Genomic DNA, 24,976 nt, shown 5'->3' with positions numbered 1-24,976 from the left:
ACCTCACAAATCCTCTGCTTTGTGGCATTTAAACCATAAGCCCATGTATTTTTCTGTAAATAGTTCATACATTGATGTTTAAATTGTTTATGTACAAATTTGAATAAACACATGGAAAGGTTTCTAGAAATGTCAGAAAAGCTACACGTGAACTCTCAAGGACATGACTAAGAGATCTGAACAAGAAGAGCATCAGTAGACACGCTAACACGGAAGTGAAGAATCGTGGGGCCCCACCCTTAGACAACCATAGGCAACTAAGGAATGCCGCGGACAGTAGTGGTTTCCTGGGGGGAAAGCCCCCCAACGTGCTAACCAAGTGCTCAGCCCTGTAATTACAGAAATACAAGTAGTAGCACATGGACCCAGCAGGCTGCATTCATGTATTTAGGAATATATATTCATATATTTAGAGAATGAAACAAAAGGCTCTGCATTTGGTGGGGACTCAGGTTACCGGGGAAGGGTTGGAAGGAAGGAAGGAAGGAAGGAAAAAGGGAAACGATGTAATATTTATGTTTCTTTATGGGTCAGGAGTGGTGGCACATGGCTTTAATCCCAGCATTTGGGAGGCAGAGGCAGGCAGATGTCTGTGAGTTCCAGGCCAGTCTGGTCTACAAACTGAGTTTCAGGACAGCCAGGGCTACACAGAGAGACCCTGTCTTGAAAACCCAAAGCAAGCAAGCAAGCAAGCAAAGCAAACCCCCAAACTCCGTTTTGTCATGTATGAACGTGTTGCCTGCATATCCATCGTGCACCATGTGTGCCTGATGCTTTCAGAGGTCAGAAGAGAGTATCAGAGCCTCGGAAACTGGAGTTACCACGAGGATGCTGGGGATCCAAAAGAGACAAACGCTCTTGATCCCTGAGCCATCACTTCAGCCTGTACTAAATTTTATATATTTATACACATACACATAAATTGTTATAGGATATATATTATAATTAAATATATTTAATATATTTTCTTTGAAACAAGGTTTTTTAATGTAAACCTGGATGTCCTGGAACTCCCAGCATAGATCAGACAGGGCTCAAACTTTGCCTTCTAAGTGCTAAGCCACTATGCCCAGCTTTTGTAATTTATATATATATATATATATACACATATAATGTATATTATGTTATATATAACATTAAAACACAGGGTTTCTCTGTGTAGCTCTGGCTATGCTGGAACTGTGTAGATCAGCTTGGCCCCAAACACACAGAGGTCCGCTTGCCTCTGCCTCCTGCGCGCTTAGGATAAAAGGCGTGTGCCACCAACCCGGCCCATGATTATATGTTAATTTCAAAAATGAAGTAGTGATGCCCAGATGAACTCGAGCGATCTAATTTTAAATCCCACCTGCTGGTCCTCTCAGACTGTCCGCGCAGTGACCCTTGACAGTTTTCCACATGGCTCCACATCGCCACCCCTCGGCTCGGAGAGGTTACCCTTAAGCTGGAAAGCCCACAGGCCGAAGCCAGGACGGCCATATTGGCTGAGGGAGTGGGCGGGGCGCCGTGGGTTTCCTTTTCGGTTGGAACAAACCGACTTCCGTTCACCATTTTGAAGGACGGCGGAGGCGGAGCTCCGACATGTTCCTCGAGGGCCGGGCGGGGAAGGCGCCGCGCAGGGAGCTGCGGCGGTCCTCCCGCGTCGGCCGGCGGCCGGCGGTCGTCGCTCCGCCTCCGGGCCCGGGCCCCGCCTCCCGGCCTCACTTCCGCCGGGAGGGCGTTCCTCGGCGTCGCTGCCGTAAGGCGGGCCGGCGGTGTGCCGCGTCACGGAAGATGGCGGCCATGGCGGCGACGGTGAACGGGACGGGCGGCGGCGCGGGGCCCGCGGCCACCCCGGGCGGCGTCCTGCAGGCGGCGGCCGGCATGTACGAGCAGCTCAAGGACGAGTGGAACCGGAAGAGCCCGAATCTGAGTAAATGCGGGGAGGAGCTGGGCCGCCTGAAGGTAGGGTTCGCCGGGTCCCCGACGCCTGGTGCCGGAGGGGAGGCGACAGGCGCTCGCGGCCGGCGGAGAGGGCCGAGGGACGGAGAGAGCGGGCTCCGGGGCAGCCGAGGGGCGCCCGGACGGAGCGAACGCGGCCCCCACGGTGGCAGGACCGGTTGTGGTGCTGGGAGCGGCGGGAGCGGGAACAGGCCGGCCTGGTGTAGGACGAGGGGATGTGTGGCGAACCGAGGCGCGCTGAGACAGCAGCCTCCGGGTGAAGAGGCCCAGCGGTGACAGCTGGGGGCCGCAGCGAACCCGGGAGAAGGTGAGGCTCGGTTGTAAACACGGGCAGGTGTCTGGAAGGCCAGCTTGGGCTCCAGCAGCGAGTTGAAGACGCCTGGGGCGACACAGAGACCTCGTCTCAGTGCGTGGAGCGCTGATGTGACAAAACAACAAAAGATGTCCCTGGGTTTACCAGGGAATGGTGTCTGGGCTGGTGTGGGGGAAGGGGAGAGTCGGTTTGCCACGCTCTGACAAAAATCGGGCCCAGCCTAGTTACCCTTTCTCAGGCAGTGGTGTGCTGGGGAAGGTCTTCCCAGAGGTCCCACACTTGGAATCTCTGTCTCTAGGCCGGACTGGCCTCCTAGGGAGTCTGTGTCAAACAAAACAGAAACCCAAAACAAGCTAAAAATAACAACAGGAGGAAGTGAGATCATAGAGTCTCCCCACCTGTGATTGCACCAGGTAAGGCGCCGAGCCCCTCCTGTTTCCCAGTGGAGACTTCAGTAATTGTACGATGAGGTAATCCAGTTGGTCCTGTCAGTGTGCTCAGGCCCTCTGCTGTGCTCTTTACAAGTACTGACTCTCTTAATGCTCACAGCAGTTCGTGGGAGTTCGGGTGCCTGCGCGCTCCCTTTTTCAAGTACAGAGAATGTAAGTAATCCTTATTTGAAGTCTCATCCGTGTTCCTCCCTTCAGCTGGTTCTGCTGGAACTCAATTTCCTGCCAACCACAGGGAGCAAACTGACCAAACAGCAGCTCATTCTGGCCCGTGAGTGTCACCAGGGCCTTGAAGGTGACGGGTGGGGGCGGGAGGTGTCTGGAATGAGCAGGCAGTGATGATTGCGGAGGGGTTCCAGTCACCTCCTGAAAGGCCCTCCCCCTTGCTCGCAGGTGACATTCTGGAGATCGGGGCCCAGTGGAGCATCCTCTGCAAGGACATCCCCTCCTTCGAGCGCTACATGGCCCAGCTCAAGTGCTACTACTTTGATTACAAGTGAGTTGGGTCTCTGGGAAGGGGACAGGAGCGGGGAGGAGGGCTGGTTACTTAGTAGCTCATTTACCTCTGGTTGGCTTCTTCAGCTGGGGACTGTTGCTGTTCTTAGCTGTGTCCCCAGAAGCTGGAGGACAGAGGCTTGACTTGGAGACTGAGTTTATGTAGTCCACTTGGTTTGTGGTCCATTTCTGTAAGTTTCTAAACCATTTCTTAAAGAGTTACTTCTTTATATATACACACACACACACACACACACACACACACACATAAAATACGTACTTTTTTTCCTGTATGTCTGCACACCAGAAGAGAGCGTCTGATTCCATTATAGATGGTTGTGAGTCGTCATGTGGTTGCTGGGAATTGAACTCAGGACCTCTGAAGTGCAGAGCTCTTAAGCAGCTAGCGCTCTTAACTGCTGAGCCATCTCTTCGGCCCCTCTAATCTGATTTCCCTTATATATTTTTGCTCTGTGTTCCTCTACACAGTGTGGTACACTTCATCTTGTTACCCTTCATCTGCCAGTGCTCTGGCCTTGGCTGCTCTAACTGACATGTCCATAGCAGCCAGTTGTTTGAGATAGAGTTCAGGTGGGCCACCTGCCTTAGCGAGGAGAGTTTATGTGGTGCTGCCCCCTGCTGGTTTGTTTGTTGTAGTGTTTTTGTTTGGTTTTTGGTTTTTCCAGACAGGTTTTCTCTGTGTAGTCCTGGCTGTCCCGGAACTCAGAGATCCAATTGCCTCTGCCTCTGGAGTGCTGGGATTAAAGGTGCGCACCACCACTGCCTGGCTGTTTCTGAGTTTTGCTATGTAGTTCAAGCTGGCCTCAAAATTTATTGTCATTCTGCCTTTGCCTCCTGGGTGCTGGTATTAAAATCATGGGCCACCATGCCCTGCTGCTGCTTTTGAGACTGTCTCCTGTGCCCCAAGATGGCTGAGAACTCAGTGTGCAGCCCTTCTGGTCTTGCATTTCTGATATTCCTGCTTCTGCCTCCCTTTGGCTGGGGTTACAGACGTGCAACCACATGTCTGGTTTAGGCAGCGCTGGGGAGGGAACCAAGTGCTTTGCTCATAGACATTCTGCTTAGTGAGTGCCCGCCCTCTGGATGCTGCTCTTACGGCCTTGCCGAGGTTAGACCGTGTAGTTCCCTTACAGTTCCTGGGCCTGCCCTTACAGTGTGGTTGCACAGTGTGGTTGCTTGGTGGCAGCCCCTTCGCAGCTGGAGACGGGCCGGGCCACTGTGCAGTGAGGCGCCTCACCAGCCCACAGCTCCAGCCTCTCTGTACGCCACTCGTCTGAACTCCTGAAAGTAGCTGTAAGGATTCTGGAAGGGAGATAAAGCCTCTGGTTAGCTCCTAGGCCCTCCTAACCTTGGTCCCCTCCACTCCCTGGCTTACAGGGAGCAGCTTCCTGAGTCCGCCTACATGCACCAGCTCCTGGGCCTCAACCTCCTCTTCCTGCTGTCTCAGAACCGAGTGGCCGAGTTCCACACAGAATTAGAACGCTTGCCTGCCAAGGACATCCAGACCAACGTCTACATTAAGCACCCTGTGTCCCTCGAGCAGGTAAGGCTGGGCAGGGGTTGGGGCCCTGGCTGAGGTGGGTGCTAGCAAGCTCAGACCTTAGAGAGGATTTCCTGGAAGAAGGATCAGCCATTTTTAATCCACCAACCAGCAAAACAGATGTGTAGGTTTTCATGTTACGGAAATCAAACAGATAGAACCCCTGATCTAGAGGAGGGGAGGGGAGGAGGCTGATCAGTACCGAGAGAATGAGGCGCCTGTGTGGTGTGATAGACGTTATTACTGGGACCTGGGCCTGGGGTCAGAGAGGATCTGAAAGGCCTGAGACACCATCTGGCAGAGGCTGGCTGTGTCCCGAGGCTCAGACCTGCCCCGCCATATCTGAGGGACAGCAAAGAAGAGAGATAGTGGAGCAAGGGGAGCTTGCGAGGGGTGCAGCTGTGGGAGCCAAGCTTAGGAAGTTGTGTGGCTCTGAGGCCTCTTGGCATAGCTGGAGGAGGGCGGCTCTGGCAGGTAGGTGCTGCAGTTGAGGTGTGTGGAGCAGGGGTTGGCACACCTCTCCTTAGAGTTGGAGAAGAGGTGGTTGTGTGTCGGCTCAGAATAGACTGCCAGGGCGAGTGTATTCGCCAGGTAGGTTTTCTGAAGAGGAGGAGGAGCCCAGCCCCCTGGCATGGGTGGACTAAGTGGTGGACGGTGTGGGGTAGAGCAGGGACTGGGAGGCACCAAGGGAGCAGGGAGCCTTGTGCTGCCTTCATCCTCTTCCTCCTTTCTTGGCCTTGGCAGTACCTGATGGAGGGTAGCTACAACAAGGTGTTCCTGGCCAAGGGGAACATCCCCGCCGAAAGCTATACTTTCTTCATTGACATCCTGTTGGATACCATCAGGTATGTGGGCTCTGGGCCCCAGGCTTCCCATCCTTGCCCTTCCCCCAGTGCCGCCCTGCCTGGGTGCTGTGATTGGTGCCTGGGTGTTTTTCATAGTGTACTTTCCCCCTCTGGCTGTCGAGTCAGAACCTGGAGCAAACTAAGCGAGTGCCGAGCTGCTGAGCTGCACTCCAGCCGTGAGGTTGGTCTTGGGGTATTCAGAAAGAGTTTCATGTAGCCAAGGCTGGCCATGGACCTGTCCCTCCTGCCTCCACCTCCCAAGTGCGGGGCTTACAGGCGCGCAGCAGCACTCCTGGTTTTCTGTGACACTGGGAGCTGAGCCCGTGTCAGGCATGCCAGAGGAGCACTCTTCATGTCCACAAGAACCTCCTTTAGACTTGGGAAGATGGTTTCCCGGGTGAAGAGTCGCCCTCAGAGACTGAGCTGCCAGGCCGTTATGGCCCTTTGTGACTGGTCAAGTTAGTCCCTTCTTTGTAAGCCCTCAGTGCTGGCGTCAGTCCTGGGAGGATGGCCTGGGACGCGCTCCGTGGTGAGACCTGTCGCCTTCCACAGGGATGAAATCGCAGGGTGCATCGAGAAGGCCTATGAGAAAATCCTTTTTGCTGAGGCCACCCGGATCCTGTTCTTCAACACACCCAAGAAGATGACAGACTACGCCAAGAAGGTGGCTGTGCTGTGGATCAGGGTGGGGCGTGGAGCCATGGGACCCTTCTCAGCAGGATGGGTGCGCAGTGTGGGTAGTCTGGGAGGACAAGCGCCGCCCACGGCTAAATCCGGTTGTGAGACCCCGGGCGTGGCTCAGTCTGTCTGAGCTTGCTGGTCTTTCCTTGGAAGGGGGTGCCCAGCCTCTTAGGTTTGTTTTGCTCTTAGAATTCTTAGAAGCAGCTTGTCTATGACACTGCTTCTGCTTCGCTTGGGTAGAGCAGTGGCCCTGGGGGTGTGGGGCGGGGGTGACTCCTGCTGCATTGTAACCTTGGTGTCCAGGAGGCAGGAGCAGACTGAGGTGTCAGGCCAGCCAAGTGGTCTAAACGCCAAAGGGAAGAATTTGAGGAGTGATGGTGACAGTTGTCAAGTACTTACTGTGGCCAAAGTTTCCATTGCTCAGCAGTTTTATGAGTCCCCAGAGTAGACCCATAGAGGAGCAGGATGGTGTGCCCACCTCAGACCTGGGGAAACTGAGGCACAGAGTGATATTCCTTGCCTCCAGTTAATCTGGTAGCAGTGCCCCGTGAAGAAAGGAGCCATAGCAAAATGGGTGGCTATGTGGGGTGGGGAGCAGCCTGTGGGCTCACCCAGCTGTTTCTCCTCTCTCTCCTCAGCGAGGCTGGGTCCTAGGCCCTAGCAACTACTACAGCTTTGCCAGCCAGCAGCAGAAGCCAGAGGACACCACCATCCCTTCCACCGAGCTGGCCAAACAGGTCATCGAGTATGCCCGGCAGCTGGAGATGATTGTCTGAGCCTTGGCCAGGGCGGGACATGGCCAGTCCAACACCCCAGTGTGGGCTGGCCTTCAATAAAGGCGATTAACCTCTATGGGCCCAGTCTCCCCAGTGGGACGGGGGGAGAACTTGAGGGTTTGGCGCCCATTGGGCTTCCTGGGGCTGTGTGGCCCAGTGGCCAGTGGCCGTTGGAGAGCACTGGCCCACAGCCAGCTGCTGGTGCTTTGTGGTGTTGGGCCGGGGACTAGTTTCCTTTTAGTGAAGCACCTATGTGTCTCCATTCTGAGGTGTTGGCCGTGGATTAAATATTTTTTAAAAGTGATGTGCGAAACTGACCTTGTCTGTGGGCTCCCGTTTGAGGATCTGTCACAAATGGTACGGGTCCTGCTATGAATATGCCCAGTCTGGCCTCCTCAAGTTGTGACTTAGACCCACTGGCCAGCCCACTAGCCAGTTTCCTGCTCTGAAGTTCTTTGGAAACTGTTGATAAGGGTGAAGTCCGAGCCTAGCCAAGCCACCGTGGGGTTTTCAAGAACAACGTGGTCCAGTTGCTTGTCCTCGCCGCCCCTCCTGAGCCGTGGCCTTGGCTCAGGCACAGCCCTGACTACGAAGGGGCCTCGTTTGGATGGATGCTCACCTAGCAGCACTTTGGGCTGGCATCATGTTCAAAGGAGTTGGGACTTCAAGCCTGGCTGTGCCCAACTCCTCAGTGCCCCCCTCCCCCGGTGGAGCGGATAGGCAGCTCAAGCTGTGTAGACTGGGCACTTTATTGGCAAGGAAGGGGAGGCAGAGGGAGCTGAGCAGCTGCACTCAGGTGGAATGGGTGGCCTGCACGTCGTAGTGCTCCAGGCCAGCCACTAGGGAGCCAGCCAGCTTGACGGTTGCCACCCAGGGGGGCTCGCTCAGGTGGTTGGTGGGCGTACTCAGCCTGGGAGGAGGAAGAATTGACAGGCTCTGTCTGTGGGGACTCCACACGTCACTTCCCCCACGGGCGTAAGGGCAACCCTGAAGGCTCTCAGGTTCCCAGGGGCTTTTGGAGGAGCCCTGCCTGGCTGAGCCCCCTAAGGAGGCCAGGGTTTTTGTCCATAGCCAGGAGCTGGCAACCAAATCCAGCAAAGGAGGAGAGAGGGCTGCTGTCCCCTCTTGGGAAAGTAGCTTTTGCAGCCAGAAGACGGGGCCACATCCACTCTAGTGGCCAGAGCCTTGGTCAGGGGTAGGGGAGAGGTGAGGTTGAAGGAGGTGCGGAAAGCTGGCCGTTTGCCTGGACCGGGGAAAGTTGGAGGCCTGCTAATTTACTCCGCCCTGAGCCTCCACAAAGACAACCCCCATCTCTGAAAACCCACAGAGCTGGTCCTTAGTGCCCAGGGACAGGGTCAAGGCAGTTCATAGGGCGGAGAATAAGGACCAAGGGTCGGCTCCGGTTGAGCTAAAGGCCGGTAAAGGGTCAAGGCTCCTGGGGTTCAGCTGGGCTGAGTCAAGAGGCCACAGTGTTGAGTCTCATATCCGGGGAGAATGGGTGCAGGGATTTCGAGGGGTCCCCTGCACCCCGCGCTCCTCGGGCGGGCTCCCTCACCAGGCAGACACGTTGCGTGGCAGGCGACGGTGGCGGGATTGATGGCGGCAGTAACACTTGCAGGGGCACGAGTTGAGCACCTCGAAAGGTGGCCAGTGGCGTGCTGCGCCCTTGTTAGGGGTCCCGGCTGCGGAGGCTCCGTTGCTGGCCCCGCCACCCGCTCCGCTGCTGCTGCTGCTGCTGTCAGTCACGGGAGCCGCGCTTGCTTCTCGAGGGCCGTCTCCAGATGTCCCTTCCTCACGGAGCACAGCCCGGGCTGCGCGGGGACCTTTGTTCCTGCGTGTGCGAATCTTGATGGGTTGGGGCACCGGGGGTGACGGCTCGGCCGGAGCCGCTGCTGGAACTTGGGGTGTGGCCGGGGCCGGGACCGGGTCGGCAGCCGCGGCGGGGGGTGGGGCGGGGGGCGGGGGCCGGAGCCGACTCCGCGTGGCCGGGGCCTGGGGTGGGCGGCCGGGCCACCAGGGTCGGCGTCCTCGGGAGCGCGGGCGGCTGCGGCGTGGGCGGAGGCGCGGGCGGCGGCGTGGCTGGCGGGGTGGGCGGCGGCGGTGGCAGTGGAGGTGTCTGCGGGCTGGGAGGCCCCGGGAGGACGGGCTCGCCGTTGGTGGGCGCTGGGAAGATGAACATGGGCGGCGCCAGCAGGGCGGGGGTGGGCCTCCGGGGCCCTGGTGCCGCGTGGGCCTGACCTGACCTCGGCGGCGGGGAGCTCCACGGCCCCGAGAGCGCGGTGGCGCGCCGTCGGGGGGTCCCGATGCCCCCGACGGCCCCATTGAATCGGAAGTGCCGTTCAGTGCCGTCGGGGGGGCTCACCCAGTCGAATTTGGGCTTCGAACCTGGGAAGGTGGTGTAAGGGGGGGGTGGTAGCGCCCGGGCGAGGGGCGCGGGCGCCGCAGGGGGCCCCGGGCACCCTTCGCCGTCTCCATCGCCGCCCTCGGCTTCCTGAGCCGCGCGAGGCGCCTCCCCCGAGGGTCGCGTGGCTCCGGGAGGTGGGGGCCCTTGCTTCAGCACCTCGGCGTACGAGATGGCCCCGGAGGAGGTGAACAGTCCCGCGCCGCCTCCGGCCCCGAGGGGGGCTTTGGCCGCCAGGGGGCCCGGGGCCGGCGCGGGGGGCGGGTGGGGCCCTGACTTGAAGGTGACTTTGCACAGCAGGCTCAGGCCGGACTCGGACGCTGCGGGCCGGGCCGTCTCGCCCTCGCCGGCCTGGGGGGGGCGCGCCCCCGCGGGCCCCCGCGGCCGGCTGAGCCTCGCTGCCCGGCCGGGCCTGGCTCTCGGCGGGACTCGCCGGGGCCGGGGTGGATCTGCGGCTCGGGGGCGGCGGCTCGCAGGGCGGCGGCGGCGGCGGCGCCCTCGGGACCGGGTCTCTCTCGGCCAGCGGCCGGGGCAGCGGCGGCAGCGGGCGCAGGCTCGGAGGGTCGCCCTGGCCGCGATGGCTGGCCTCCAGCAGGCCGCGGATCCGGGGCACCGCGGCGCCCGCGGGCTTCCGCCACTTGGATGGCGTGGGCAGCAGCGCGCCCGCGGGGGGCGCGGGGGGCGCGGAGGCCGCCGCGGCCTCCTCCGGCGGGGGCGTCGCCGGCGGCGGGGGCAGCTCCAAGGCCAGGGGCAGGGGCGAGGGCGAGGCCTGGGGCTCCGGAGGCATCAGGAGTCCCGGGGGCCCCGAGCTGCCGGGGAACCAGACGCCCAGCCCTCGAGCCAGGCGCATGGCGGGGGAGGAGGGGGTCACCTCGGGCTCCACCAGAGGCGTCCTGCGGGAGTCGGAGGCTCGGTCTGAGGCCTGCTCTTTACGGGAGCCCCCGCCCGCAGACGGCTCCGACTGCACGTTCCCCATTCTCGAAGGAGGTCGGGGACTGTGGTCAAAAAAACTAGCGCCAGTCAGTCGGCGGGCTCTGCGGGGGCTCCACGGCTCGCGCTGCTCTCGGGCCGCCCCCGTCCGCATTGGTCTGCCCTGTCCTCCAAGATTCTCTCAGCCCTGGTCTCTCGCGTCTCCGGGTCCCCGGTCCGTCATGGCCGCGCCCCCTTCCCCACGGTCTCCAAGCCGCGGCGGACCTTGCTCCCGAACCCCGCTCCTCAGCGCACTCGGGTGCCAACCCCGACCACCGGGCCCGGCAGGTGGGAAGTCCCAGACCACACGGGTGATGGTGATAGTGCCCGGGAGCCGACGAGGAACTCCAGCGCGTCTCCCGACGCCGGTCTGACCGGGTCCCGGAGGCCTCGGCCCCGCCCCATTCGCTGGTCCCGCCTCCGATTGTCAGAGAATCGGGCCCCGCCCCCGCCCGGGCCGCCTGAGCCTAACCAGTGCGGGGTCCCGTGGCCGCGGCCCCCGGCCCTAGCCGTCCGCGCACCCACCGTCTCTCTCGGTCGAGCATTGGGCTCCCTCCCGCTCCTCGGCCAGCAGCGAACCCTCGGGCCTCCGACACCTTTCCCGCCCGGCGTTTGTGACCGCGCTCGGCGCAGGCTCCACCCCTCTCCCTCACGCTCCGCCCCGGCTCCTCCGCTCGGGGGACCCCACTCACCGACTCCTCCAGCCGAGCAGAGATCAGACCACGGCCCCGTGGGCCCAGGGCAGGGCGGGGAACGGCCGTAGCAGAAAATAACCGAAAAGAACGGGTGTGCGGGTGAAGGCAAGTGGGCGAGACGGCGAGGACGACCCCCGAGATCCAGGCCCCGCCCCCCGCTCGAGGCCCCGCCCCCTGCGAGCCCGCCCGAGCGCGGCCCTTCGAACCTGGGTCGCCCTTGGAAAGGCTGGGGCGGCTTCCCAGGGGGCGGGCCCTCCTCCGTAAGCCCCGCCCCGCCGCGGTGCCCCGCCCTTGCCTCCCTCTCAGCCCCGCCCCGTCGTGGTGCCCCGCCCTTGCCTCCCTCTCAGCCCCGCCCCGTCGCGGTGCCCCGCCCTTGCCTCCCTCTCAGCCCCGCCCCGCCCTCCGGCTCAGCCCCGCCCCTCCCCTGTGCTCCGCCCCTCCTGCTCAGCCCCGCCCCGCCGCGGTGCCCCGCCCCTCCCCGCTCAGTCCCGCCCCGTCGCGATGCTCAGTCCCGCCCCTCCCGCTCAGCCCCGCCCCCGGGCACCGCCCACTGCGAACCCAGCTGCGTAGCTCCTCCCTTCGGGCCTCTCCTCCGTCCTGCCCCTCAGGAAATTTATCCCCGGGCTGCGCCGAGCGCTGGTAGCACCCCTCTCCCCGAGACCCCGTCCTCGCTCGCGCGTCTCGGAGGGTCCGCCCGCCCGCCCCTTGGGTGACGCACCCTCCCCGCTCCTCCAGCCCCCAGACCTCCTCCTCGCTCGGGCTCCCAGGCCCCTCCCCTCCTCGAACCCTGCCAGGCGTCCTGCCCCTCCCGCTCGGAGCCGCGGCCGCGGACCACCTCGGCTCTAGAACCCTAAGGCCGGGGGGCCTGGCTCCGTCCCCTCTCACACCCTCGGGGACCAGCCGCTCGGAGAGAGTGGAGAAGTGGGGGGCTCCCCTCTGGGTCCCGAGGACATGGGGGCCGCGCGGGGTGCTCTTTGCAGCCGGAGCCGGGCTCTAGGACCCAGCGGGCAGGCTCGCCCGCCTCGCTCCTACCCCTCCCCCAAGCCGCCCCCTCCCCCCCCACGTCTTCCAGGTTCCCCCTCCCTCCCCCCGCGCCCCGGCTCCCGGTGCCCGTCTCCAGCGCCGCCGGAGCCAGCGAGGGAGCGGGAGCCAACAGGAGGAGGAGGAGGAGGAGGAGGCCGCGTCGCCGCCGCTCGGAGCCCGGCCGGAACCTCCCAGGCAGGTGCCCGGAGCGGCGAGGGGGCGGGGGGCTGAGGAGACCGCCTGCCCGGGCGAGGGGGCGGCAAGGATGCGGCTGCACCCCCCTGCCCACCCTGGTGCCCCGCGGACTCCGCCTGGGAGGACGGGAGGGGTGGGGGCCCGGGCTACGCGGCAGCCTCTCGGGGTGCCGGTCTCCATTTGGGGGTCCTGGACTCCTTCCGAGGATGCCCCATTCACAAAATTCCTTCGCGGACCCTCGCCATTGAGGAACTCGGAGGGCTACTCTCCCCGGGAAAAGAGAGGTGTGGGGAACACAGGACACCCCGAGATCGCAGTGTCCCATCTCGGCTAGGCCTTGGGGGGGGACCCCTGCCCTCTTTCCCTGCTTCACCTGTTGTTGGGGGAGGCGGGCGGACAAAGGAAGCGGCGTCACGTGACCGCTCATTCACAAAATCCCATCCCATTGAGAAAAGGGGGCTGGGGGCGCTGTGGCCGCCCCTTCCCCTCCTGAACGGCTGGGGAAACCCGGCAGCCTGCAGGTGGGGGAGGGGGCTAGGACTCGCTGCCTGGGTCCCTAAGGCTGGGGACTCCAGGGTCCCTGAGCCTGGGGACCGTGGGGCTGGCTGCTGACCCTGATTGCTGGGCGGAGGGTTCCAGCCCTTAAGCTGGGGGCGGGGTAAACTGTTTCTGAAGGATTGGGGCGGGGGTGAGGGGATGGATCATTATCTCCCCCCTCTCGGCTCTCCTCCTTGGCTTCCCTCAACTGAGACGGAAGGGAGCAGCCTTGGTTTTTTGTGAATGAAATGCTCCTTGGATCCTTTCGGTTGCCGATTGGGTTGCTGGCTTCTCTGCCTCCATCTCCTTCTCGGCCTCTCTTTCTGGCCATTTCTGGTTCTCTCTCTGCTCCCTGCCCATCTCCCGGTTGCTGGGTGACTCAGTGAGCTTCGCATCCGGTCTCATTCATAAATCCGGGAAGGGGTGGGGGGGAAGAGCCAGGGTTTCGCACCCAGTTAGTGGCCTGGGCGACTGGGGTGCGGAGGCAGTGTTGGGGGCATTGGCGTGGAGTTGATGGGTCCAGAGAAAATATATATGCGCAGGAAGCCAGCTGTGAGGGGGGACAATGGGTGGGGCTATGGGTTTGTGATGGGAGGGAAGGAGACTGGGGTTGAGGGGATGAGCAGTAGGGGGAGGGGAAGTGGCAGTCCCAGGCTCCGGGGGTGGGGGTGGGAAAAGATGCTGAAAAGGTGGGTATAGTGAGAAAAGGTGGGTACGGAAAAGGTAGGTGGTCGCGGTGTCACCAAGAAGAAAGAAGCCGTGATAGAAGAAAGTGGGCAAGGTCTTGGGGGTGCTGGTGGCCTGAGGGGGAGCTAAATCAGGAGGTAAGGGATAAAAGAGGAGGGCCGGGTTTGGGGGGACGCGAAAACCAGGGGCGAGATGGAGATGTGAGTTCACGGCCTGTGTTGTCCCTGCCCTCTGCCTCTTCCAGGTACATGGTGCGGGTCCGAGCCGTGGTGATGGCCCGGGATGACTCCAGTGGGGGCTGGCTGCCTGTGGGGGGCGGGGGCCTCAGCCAGGTGAGCGTATGTCGGGTCCGAGGGGCCAGGCCCGAGGGGGGGGCCCGCCAGGGGCACTACGTCATCCACGGGGAGCGGCTTCGGGACCAGAAAGTGAGCCACCCTGGGGTGTGGGAGTGGGATGAGCCCTGGGGAAGGAGGGATGGGGCCCGGGAGGGAGGGGCAAGGAGAGGTCGCTTCGTCCCTCTGCCACTGGGACGCAGAGTGGGCCCTGGTTTGTGATTTAAGAGCTGGGGCTTGGGGGCGGTGTGGGGTGTCGGGAAGCTTGTGTCCACTGCTTCTCTGGCTGTTCTAGCACAGCCACTTCGGTAGTGGCCTTTCTGCCCTGTTCCTGCTCCTCCTCCACCCCTGGCCTGTTCCACAGCGACCCAGCTCCCACCATGTCCCTTCTGTGTCAGAATCCGGCCTCTGGCTCCATCTTGTTCACAGGCGCTCACCAGGAGGCCCTCCACCAACTGGCCCTTGCCTGCCCTAAGTAACTGGAGGCATTCGTGGGGTGCGCTTAGAAGTGTCGATTATGGTGGACAGTCCCGTGCCGCGGGCTGCTTGTCCCAGCACTGTGGCAGGGGGATTGCGAAGTCCCAGGCCGGCCTGGGCCGGGGAAGAGCTGCCCCTCAGAGCGGGCCGTCAGGAACAGGGTAGAGGAAGCGCTGATGTCAGGACAGGACAGGGACGGAGCGCCAGGGCTGGGTCAGCATCCACTGCGTGGACCGTGACTGTCTCTGGGTGTGTTCTCGGGGGATTTTTGAGGTATCCAAAGGGAATTAGCCGTAACAGTTTTGATATGTTCGGTAAAGTGTGAATAATCCCTTTTCTTCTGTCAGAAGAGGCATTTGGTGGGCTATGAGAAAAGGTGGTTTCTGTTTTGTTTTGTCTTAAGATTTGAGGTTCTTGCTGGGACATCAGAAGGAGAAGTTAGAAAGTAGTGTAGAGATCAGAGGGTTGGAGGGACACTGCAGAATCCGAGAAGCGCCTGCTAAAACCAGGGTGCGGCGGTGTCTAGGCACACCTGGAGGCGGGAGCGAAGGCGTAGGGCTGGGGTGTACGCAGGGGCAGGGCTTGAAAGTCACAGGGGTGGCCAGGTCGTCTGACCTAGCCCCTACCCGCCCCTCAGACCACCCTGGAGTGTCCCCTGAGGCCAGGTTTGGTTTACAACAAAGTGAACCCCATCTTCCACCACTGGAGTCTGGGTGACTGCAAGTTCGGCCTGACGTTTCAAAGTCCTGCCGAGGCTGATGAGTTCCAGAAGAGCCTGCTGGCTGCGCTGGCTGCACTGAGCCGAGGTGAGCAGGGCAGGCACAGACCCTCGGCCTGGGGACAGACCTGGGGGACAGATGGGAGAAGCTGGGGTCTGGGGACTCACTTCTGCCTCTCTCCCTGCCCTAGGCTCGCTCACTCCCTCCTCTTCCTCTTCCTCCTCCTCCCCTTCCCAGGACACTGCAGAGACACCCTGCCCCCTGACGGTGAGTCTTGGGGGTCCCTCTCCCACGGGAGGGCAGGGGGTTGGTTCTGGTCTACACGTATTTCTGAATATTTATTTGCTGTGTAGCTTGGCAAAAGGCCACATGCTAGGGGCACTACCACCAAATCAGGCCCAAACCGATGATGCCAATTCAGCCGTGGTTATTCTAGTTTTTCTGTCCTTTCATGTGTATTTATGAATTTATTTTGAGGTAGGGTGTAAAGTACCCCAGGCCAGCCTCAAGCTCCGTATGTGTCTGAGGATGACCTTGGATCAGGTCCTCTGGTGCTGAGTTTACTGGTGTGTGATATGTGGCTCGCTTGCTCACTCTTTTCTTTCCTTTTTTTTGGAGCTGGGGCAGGGCACAGGTTCTGACTCTGGCCTAGCTGTTCTGCAGCTTTGGATCCTTTCTGGGGTAGGATTTTAATGGTGCCCCCCATACCCTGCTTAGTTTTGTTGTTTTGTTGTGATTCTTAGGTTTGTTCAAGGGTTCTTACAAAGCACCTGGACCAGACGCTGTTTTGGGCACCAAGGGTAATATTACTTAGCAAAACAAACTTCTTTTTTTTTTCTTGGTGCTTTACAGTGTGAAACAGAGAAAAAGAAACAAACGTTAAAATAAACACACGGACAAACAAATTGACAGTTCCTTTTGTTTGTTTCTTTGTTTTTGTTTTGTTGAGACAGGGTTTCTCTGTGTGGCCCTGGCTGTCCTGGAACTCCCTCTGTAGACCAGGCTATCCTTGAACTCAGAGATCCTCCTTCCTCCGCTCCTGGGTGCTGGGATTAAAGGCATGTGCCACCAGCCTTCTCTGACTTATAATTCTGTGTTCTGGTTACTGTCCAAGCTGCAGGCTTATAAACTTGGAGTCATTGTTTGACTCTGTCGATTTTTTTGACAGGGTCTTACTCCACGGCCCAGGTCATGTGACCCAGGGGCAGATGGTGTGGGGTCTTAGGTGCCCACTGCAAGGGCTTTTTCCTTTATCTTGAGTGAGGGCACCGTACAGTGTTCTCAGTGAGGGGTGGGTGTGATCTCATCCCTGGCTCTGTCGGGGAAACTGATGATAGCCTGGAGAGGAGTGACAGGGAGATACTGATGGTTCCATTAGGCGCTGGAGTTAGCCTGGACCTCAGGGTCCTTCCGTGTCGGTCCCCCCAGGATGGGGTCACAGGTCCACCACATGCCAGACTGCCTCTTGTTTCTCCTGCTTCCCGGAGAATCGGTCACAATGTTGGTTCTGCCTTCTTTAATTTTTTCTGTAATGTGTATGAGTGCTTTGCCTGTTTGTATGCCTGTGACCCGCTTGCGTGCCTGGTGCCCAGGGAGGCCTCACAAGGATGCTGGAGCACCCTGGGATGCTGTAACCCTGGGTTACGGCTTGTCGTGGGCTGCCCTCTGGGTGCTAGGACTCTAACCAGGATCCCCTGAAAGAGCGGCCAGTGCCTCTAACTGCTGAGCCATCTCTCAGCCCTCTTCCTTCCTCCCTCCCTCCCTCCCTCCCTCCCTCCGTCCCTGCCATTCTTTCTCAGTTTTGGGGCTCAAACTCTAGTGAAGTGCTCTACCACTGGGTCTAGCCCCAGCCCAGGTTCTTCTTTCTTTCTAAAGGACCAGAATCTGCTTCCTGCACAGTCGTGTCCAACCTTCTCTCCCAACTGAAAAATCTCCACAGCTTCTCCCTGTCGCTCTCTCCTGACCCCTAGGATAACCCCCCAACACTAGGTGGGTGGGGAGGAGGAGCACTAAGGGTCTCTTATCAATGGCTGAGTCCGATCACAACCTTTGCCCACTCAGAACCTTCCCGTGGCTTCTCTGCTCCAGGTGGTACCTAAGGTCCACTGGGGCCGAGGCTGACCTGCCCCTCACCGTGTTCTTATCACACCAGACTCCTTGCTCTCATTGACAGGGTGGTTGCATCCCTGCCCTGGGGCCCTTCTGCCTAGAACAGTTCTTCAGATCTGATGCATTGTCTTTTCTTTTTGAGGTCTTCTTGGTGGCTTCACTGAGCAACCGATTTAAAATTGCAATTTCGGGCTGGGGTGAGGGGCTTGCTTAGTAGACCCCTAGCTTAGAGTGCACAGAGTCCTGGCTTTGGTTCCACAGCTGGCATCAGTGGTCCTCGCACTAGGGAGGTGAAGGAAGGAGGGGAGAAATTCAAGGTCATCCTTGGACTATGTTACAAGTTTGAGACCATCTTGGAATATAAAAAACTTTTTCCAGCTGGATACGGTGACACAGGAAGCACTTGGGAGGCAGAGGCAGACAGATCTCTGGGTCTGAAGCCAACCTGGCCTACAGCCAGGGCCACATAGCTTTAAAAAAAAAAAAAAAAACCCAAAAAACAAACCAAAGTAAACCTTTGCTCCTCCCCCCCCCCCTTACATCTCCAACGTCCCTCATCTGGTTCTAATCTCCACCTTCCAAGACAGTTTTGTTATCTGTCGGTTTCTTATTCTTTCTTCGTGCTGGTGTGTAAGCTAGCATGTCAGGCCTCGGATCTTTCTCTAGTTCCTCGCTGCACCTCCAGGCCCCAAAACAGCGCCTGGTACACATTCAGGTGACACATGCAGGTGTTCAGCAAGCGGGTTGGACACATTGGTGAAACGCTCATGAACGAGGCACGGAATATCCAGGTGCATTCTGGGAGCTCCAGAACTAGTTCCTCAGGTAGAAGAGATTCTCAAGGTCACGAGGGTGGAGGTGGCCCTCCAGCCAGCCAGGCTCAGTTCCAGTGTACGGGGCTCTTCTTCAGGGCTGGAAACCTCAACAGTGGCTTTTGTGTCTGGCGTGCTGTGGTGCTCAGGGAATGTAAAGCAAAGGCTGTGAACAGAGGAGGTAGGAGCCAGGTCCGGGCTACAGAAACGGGAGCAGAGGGCCCGAGAAATGGGGCTTCGGCTATCGGCTAGGCATGGGTGAAGAAAGATGTCCACGTGGTGAAAATATCCTTTCGAGCCGTAGTGAAAATGAGGCAGGGATGTACTGGCTGGCCGAGGGAGTGGGATGTGGGGAAGGGAGAGGAAGGCGTGATGGCCGGTAGCTTGGTGACCTGAGCTGTTAGGAGTCTAGTGGAGATAATGCCCGAACCCACACATGTCCTTATGAGTAGGTACTGTGAGGACTCCCATTTTGAGCTCTGAGGGGAGCTCACACCTCCAGTCTGTGGCTGAGCAAGGGTCTGGGCCCAGGCCTCCTAGCTGCACAGCCCTTGCCCTCCATGGAAGGGAGGTCTGTCTGTAAGGGCGTCCCTGGACTGAGGCCTCGCCAATCTCCCCCAGTCCCACGTGGACAGCGACTCCTCCAGTCACAGCCGCCAGGAGACGCCTCCCACAGCTGCGCCAGGGCCCATCGTCACAGTGGAGTCCGCGGCTGCCTTCCCGCCGGCCACGCCCCCACAACGTCGGCGCTCCTCCGCTCAGGTGAGCCTCCTCCGCTCAGGTGAGCCCTCGGTGGTGGGCCGGGTAGAACCGGGAGGCTCCCTAAGCCGCCCGCAGCGGGAGCCCGGCTGTCTGGGAAGGAAGGCCAACTGACCTGAAGGCGGTCCTGGAATAGATAGAGGCCTGGGCTGGAGTGCCGGCCTAGCACATGGAAAGGTGCTGGGTTCAATCCCCAGTGCTGGGGCGGAAAGAAAGGCGCCTGCGTTGGTGGGAAGGGCTCCGGGGTTTGGGGGATGATGTGGACAGGCTTTCCAATGGGTTAGAAGATGCTGGAACTCTGGAAGGACCCCTTAAGATTGTTTACTTTATCCTGAGTGCGAGACTGGGGTTTGAGTGTGACCAAACTGGAAGGTCAAAAGGTCACCAGGTCCTTCAGGTGTGTGCTGGCTGCCGACGTGCCTCTGTCACTGCGGGCTAAGACGTTTGGATGAGGACTGGGCCTCAAGCCTAAACCTCAAATCCAGGAGTTAGCAGGCAGCGACACAGTCCACGTTGACTGAAGCCTGTGACTGCATCCTGAGATTTTGGGTTGGATCTGGGTGGCCTGTGGAGACCGAGGGAGAGCTGCAGGTGTCCCTAACCCGGCCTCGTCCCTTGAATCTGCAGAGCTACCCTCCGCTCCTGCCGTTCACCGGGATTCCCGAACCCTCGGAGTCTCTGGCTGGCGCGGGGAGCCAGGGCTGGGGCGGCCGCGGCTACGAGGACTACCGGCGATCGGGACCGCCACCACCTCTCGCCCTGTCGACCTGCGTCGTGCGCTTCGCCAAGACTGGTGCATTACGGGGTGCGGCCCTGGGTCCCCCAGTGTCACTCCCTGCCCCTCTCGCCGAGGCAGCACCCCCAGCACCTCCCGCCCGTCCGCCCCCGGGCCCGGGCCCCACCCCTGCTCCGGCCAAGGCCTCCCCGGAGGCTGAGGAGGCTGCGCGCTGCGTGCACTGCCGAGCGCTCTTCCGCCGCAGAGCAGATGGGCGTGGCGGTCGCTGCGCGGAGGCCCCAGACCCAGGTCGCCTGCTAGTGCGCAGGCTCAGCTGCCTGTGGTGTGCCGAGAGCTTGCTGTACCACTGCCTGTCGGACGCCGAGGGCGACTTCTCGGACCCCTGCGCCTGTGAGCCAGGCCACCCACGGCCTGCGGCACGCTGGGCCGCCCTGGCTGCGCTGTCCCTGGCGGTGCCCTGTCTCTGCTGCTACGCGCCCCTGCGCGCCTGTCACTGGGTCGCAGCGCGCTGTGGCTGTGCGGGCTGCGGGGGTCGCCATGAGGAGGCCGCTCGGTGAGGATCATTGGGCTGGTTTGGAAATCCGAAGACCCAGAGTGGAAGGTCCAGGACCCTGAACTTCATAGGAACCTAAAACTCAAACTTAGGTACATCTGGAACTTGGAGCTTGGATGGATTTGAGAGATCCCAGATCTGGTACCTGGACCCTAAACCTAGGACTGAGATCCCAGACCCAGCTTCATCAGGATGTCTGTCAGGTGGACCCCGGAGTCCTGAATTCCGGATTCTTCCTCCCGCTTCCCAGACTGGGCAGGCTCATAACATCTCCAAACATTGCATCTCAGAGGGCCCAGGAGCTCACATCCCTGAAACCCAGGGATCTTGGACCCCGACTCTGTCTAAATCCCCAGCCCAGACCTCGGGTCATACTTGACATTGTAAACACATTACGGCCCCCAGATTAGTCAGAAGTTGCTAGACCTGATCCCATAGCAAATGACTTAGACCTTACGACTAGAGGAGCCAGGATCACCAGAAACTGGTCCCTGAATTTTCACCTGAGACCTGATATTTCCTACATCTAGATGTTTTTATAGCCCCGGGACCCAGAGACACCAAACCCTCTCGGGTCAGAGACAGCAGGATGGCTTGACATCACCAGACATTGGCCTGAAGGCTCTCCACTCCTGATGCTGCCATCAGCTCACGTGCAGGTGACCCACAGATTCCCTAGCACTAAGCCCTTAGATAGTCTCAAATATGAGGTGTCTTCTGACCGAAATGACCTGGGAGGCCCTTTTCAGAGCTCAGCAAGGTCTAGCTATCAGACACCAAAAAGTTTAGGGGGCCAGGACCCAAATCAAGCTGGCAGTTCTTGGGAACCTGGGTCTCATGGATGGACTCTGGGGTGCCTGGAACCCTCAGATATATGGCTGAAGGCCGCCAGCACTTTGGGCCCAAGGCACTGGTTTCTAGTGCTTAGCCTTCCATTTTCCCTTAGGCCTGAGTTTTGAGACCACAAATGTTCTGGAAACATTGGCTTCCTTCTGCCTGTATTTTCCAGTCTCCTCCAAGCTGGGTGAGAGTCTGGATCGGAGAAGATGTGGTGGTCATGGTAACCCAGGCCTCTTATCCCTTGACTCTTCCAGCTCTAGAGTGACTCCAAGATACTTTAAGAGCACTGGGTCTAAGACTCAGATACCATTGACTCCCAGGTGTGGGGTTCAAGCCCCCACAATCTTGGGATTGTTCTTGGCCAGAGACCTTGGTCCCTTCATGCCAGAGACATTCAGCAAGCAACAAGATGCCCCAGGGCCTTAGCACCTTTAGGCTCCACTTTGTCTAGAATTCAAAGTTCTTCTAGTCTGAAGAGGCCCCCAGATACCTCACAACCTGATCCCCCAAGTCCTGCCATCCAGGGACCCACAAGCTAGAACGACCCAGCAGTACCCTGATTTCCCCCTTTGGACGCTTGCAACATTGTGAATTCAGACTCCTGGAATCTGGGCCCTCCCCAAGACAATTTCCCCGTCCCACCCCTAGGGCCTGGTGGTGCCACAGAAGATTGCACACGCCAAGCAGAGGCAGACAACTGCAAGGGCCACGCACGGCCATCAGAGGAAGGCCTGCCCTTGCCTACTTTGCACAACAGTGCTTTCGGGGGGAGCCGCCATCTCCTCCAACCTTGCAGAGGTCTTTCCCATGCTGTAGCCCCTAATTCATTCAGGTCCATCGGAGTTGGGGGTCGCTCTGGAAAGCACAGCAGTCTTTCATCCCCTATGCTTTTCCTCTGGAGGAGAGGGGTGCCACAGCCGCTTCTCACTAACCAGAGCGGGGTGTCCATTGTACCTAGGATCTGGTGTCCTGATTAGGGGAACCAAGGTTTCAGAGCCAAAACAGTCTTGATGGCTTATGGGCTTAGGACCTACACATGGCTCTAAGTACTTGGACAGACACTTAACCGGTCCTCATTACCCAGACTGGGATTCAAGGGGTTTAAGATTTGTGTCACTTCCTTTAAATTATTAACTATTTATTGTATCCGGAACCTGTGATTCAGCTCTCGCAACCAGACCCTGGGGATGGGTGAGAGAAAATGGGGAGGAGGGGCTGTCCCTCCCACACCCCCACCTTGTCCAGCTCTCATCACTGTCAGACCCACCAGAACTGAGGGCAGAGGGACTCTGGGGGCTGGGGCAGCCTGGGTCCCCATCCCCTCTCTGTGCCTCGGTCTCCCCCTTCTGTGGTGAGCAGGGGGAAGCTCCATTCTTAACCTACCTCGTTATGGGAAGGGGAGGGATGGGGGACCAGAGTGCTGTGTGGTGCTGTGAGATCTTTGGATTAAGCAGTGGGGGCTGGGGAAGGTTCCCCGGTCCCCATTTTCCAGTACCGTCTCTCCCAGGTCCCCCAGCCCCGTTCCCTGCTGACACCCACCTCTGATCCATGATTCCCTTTCATTGCCCCCATTATCTGGGGTGCATGGAGGGCTGAACCCTGGGAGCCAGGAAGACCTCAGCCCCTGGAGCCCCCAGGTCAATTTCCCAGCTGCTTGCCCCTCAGACTTTTGGGGGGAAGGTATGCCAACAGTTCTCTTCCTTATCTTGATTCCACGCCAGTCTGTGACCTCAGTATTGTTAGTGTCAGTGCAGGCTGAAGTGGAGGGAGGATGGGGCATGGACCAGCCTTGTCGACGGGGGAGGGGTGGCTTGAGATCTGCTCCAAGAAATGTGTGTGACTGTGTCTCAGCCTGGTCTTTATTTGTGTTGCTGCGTGTGCCCAGTCCCTTTGTTTGCCAGGAGTGCTGGCCCCTACTTTTCTTTCCCTGTACACCCTTCATGCCCAAGATGACCAACTAGCTGCGATTTATATGCCCAGCCACTCGATGCTAAACATCTACTGTGTCACTGGTGGTGATGAAGATTTAAATAAAACCCTGCAGAAGGCGAGAGGGTTCTGTGGGCGTGTGCAGGGGTCAGTCGGTTACTAAGGCAGGGATGTATCTGGTTGGTTGGGAGTGAATTTAAGCAAAGGGGAATCCTGGGAGAGGATAGAAAGGTGGCAAGGTGTGCTGGGCTTTGCATGACTCTGTCTGCAGTCTGTTAACCTGAGTGAGTGAGATGGAGCCACAGGAAGGATGATCTGGATTTTCAGAGGCTATCTGTGATTGGGTCGGGGAGGTGACAGGCTGACAAGGTCCCTGGGATATCCTCCCTGTGGTGGTGCAGGTGTGATAGGGAAGGGTGAGGATAACGGATGTCTCAAGAGAGCCCAGGGATTTAAAAGGAAAGATCTGTGTCTTATGAGTGTTTGCTTGTGTGTGTGTGCATCATCTGGCTATCTACTTTCAGAGGCCCTAGAGCCAGAGTTGCAGCTGTAAGCCACTATGTGGTTGCTGGGACTTGAACCCAGGTCCTCTGCAAGAGCCCTAGCTGAGCCATCTCTAGTCAGCGTCAGCATCCGTAGATTTATATATGGAGTTTGCTAGAAAGCTAGGAATATGGGCACGCCAAAAGGAGTCAAGTTTGTTAGCTTATATATATATATATATATATATATATATATATATATTAAGATTATTATGTATACAATATTCTGCCTGCATCTACACGTGCCCGCCAGAAGAGGGCACCAGACCTCACTATAGATGGTTGTGAGCCGCGTTGCAGCTGTTGGCAATTGAACTCAGGACCTCTGGAAGAACAGCCAGTGCTCTGAACCTCTTTTAATTGTGTGCACATGAGCTGGAGGTGCAGGTGGCTGTGAGCTAGCCACACGGGGATTTGTGGCAGTCTTCCTGTAGGAGCACATCTCTAGGCCACCAGACCTGGCTTTGAAACAGCTTTATTCCTGCTTGGTATTTACGTGTATGTGAGCTTGCAGGGGTGCCCGAAGATGCCAAAAGAGCATGGTGGGTCCTCGGTGCTCACGAGCCCCTGAGGTCAGTGCTGGGAACTAACCTGTGAGATAGCAGGTTCTTAACTGTTGGGCCTTCTCTCTAGTTCTCCTACTTGTTAGGTTATTTATGTGCTGGGGCTTTTTGAGGCAGGGTTTCTTTGAGTAGCCGATCTGTAGAGGTGGTTGGCCTGGAACTCGGGGATCTCTTGCCTCTGCCTCCCGAGTGCTGGGATTAAAGAGGTACTCCATTACCACCTGGCTTTACTTGGTATTGTTAACTGGGGTGTATCAAGCCTTTCACGCACCTCAACAGACAGAGCAGTCAAGGCCCCCAGATGTCTTTGAGAACGAGCTCTTGAAAGGCTGGCTGTGGCACAAGGCTGCAGTCCCGGGCTTAAGGAGGCAGAGGTCTTCAGCTGGCCGGCCTGGAACACACAGGGAGACCCCATTTTATACAGTGTATTAATGGCTGGGGTGGTGGCTCGGGGGTTAGGGGCACTTGGTGCTCGTGCAGAAGGCTTGGGTTTGGTTCCCAGCACCACCTGATGGTTTACAGCCATTTGTAACTCTAGTTCCAGGGCGCTGTATGCCTTCTGACTTCCATGGGCACGAGGCACACACACACACACACACACACACACACACACACACGAGAGAGAGAGAGAGAGAGAGAGAACAATGACGCACATAAAATAAATTTAAAGGTATATATTATTGTACTCGGACCCTAGTTACACAGTTGGTAGGGACATGAGCTGGTAAATGAAGTCCACCCAGTCCTGTCTGCCTGCCTCTCCCCTCGGAAGCAGTTTTCTCAGTGGCGTCTGCCCTCTCTTTCAAAGGCCTAGGGAGGCAGAGAGGATGGCTCGCACAGGAGCCCGCTGTGTTGAGGAAGGAGGGCTTAGCCGTGGTGGACGCGAAGGTGTGCTGACGTCATTCTCACCCTGCGGTGGACGAGGAAACAAGGTGCGTGGACTCTCGGGCTGGGGTGCGTTCAGAGCAAAGGTCAGCCGGGCATTGCCACAAGCCTGTCAACCAGCAAATGGAAGGAGGAAGCGGGACTAAGAGGCC

General features: G+C 58.9%; 3 protein-coding genes across 12 annotated transcripts; 2 read left to right on the top strand and 1 right to left on the bottom strand.

The window, feature by feature from the left end:
* The first annotated feature begins 1,553 nt into the window (after positions 1-1,553).
* Positions 1,554-7,365, top strand: Psmd8 (proteasome 26S subunit, non-ATPase 8). The gene is made up of 7 exons (XM_021643972.2): positions 1,554-1,944; positions 2,902-2,974; positions 3,097-3,199; positions 4,597-4,762; positions 5,504-5,604; positions 6,157-6,268; positions 6,924-7,365. The coding sequence occupies exons 1-7, from the start codon at positions 1,582-1,584 to the stop codon at positions 7,059-7,061; spliced, it is 1,056 nt and encodes a 351-aa protein (XP_021499647.1). The 5' UTR covers positions 1,554-1,581; the 3' UTR covers positions 7,062-7,365.
* Positions 7,366-7,792: 427 nt separating this feature from the next.
* Positions 7,793-11,452, bottom strand: Ggn (gametogenetin). The gene is given in 5 exon segments (XM_021643912.2): positions 7,793-7,971; positions 8,617-9,006; positions 9,008-9,822; positions 9,824-10,457; positions 10,957-11,452. Coding segments are annotated over 5 exon segments (1,977 nt in total). The 5' UTR covers positions 10,977-11,452; the 3' UTR covers positions 7,793-7,853.
* Positions 11,453-11,700: 248 nt separating this feature from the next.
* On the top strand, positions 11,701-22,956 carry Spred3 (sprouty related EVH1 domain containing 3). Of its 10 annotated transcripts, none has more exons than XM_021643970.2 (6): positions 12,213-12,344; positions 13,813-13,900; positions 15,015-15,183; positions 15,287-15,363; positions 18,639-18,779; positions 19,404-22,956. In XM_021643970.2, the coding sequence occupies exons 2-6, from the start codon at positions 13,817-13,819 to the stop codon at positions 20,067-20,069; spliced, it is 1,137 nt and encodes a 378-aa protein (XP_021499645.1). In that variant the 5' UTR covers positions 12,213-12,344; positions 13,813-13,816; the 3' UTR covers positions 20,070-22,956. The 10 variants fall into 10 exon arrangements, with proteins under 10 accessions (XP_060222561.1, XP_021499645.1, XP_021499643.1 ...); XM_021643968.2 differs by having other exon boundaries at positions 13,813-13,993; XM_060366584.1 differs by having other exon boundaries at positions 12,265-12,348.
* Positions 22,957-24,976: the final 2,020 nt, after the last annotated feature.

Source organism: Meriones unguiculatus, chromosome 14 (assembly GCF_030254825.1).
Source record: "Meriones unguiculatus strain TT.TT164.6M chromosome 14, Bangor_MerUng_6.1, whole genome shotgun sequence".
Taxonomy (NCBI): domain Eukaryota; kingdom Metazoa; phylum Chordata; class Mammalia; order Rodentia; family Muridae; genus Meriones; species Meriones unguiculatus.
The sequence above is the reverse complement of the archived record's forward strand: the minus strand, read 5'-3'. Positions and strand labels throughout refer to the sequence as shown.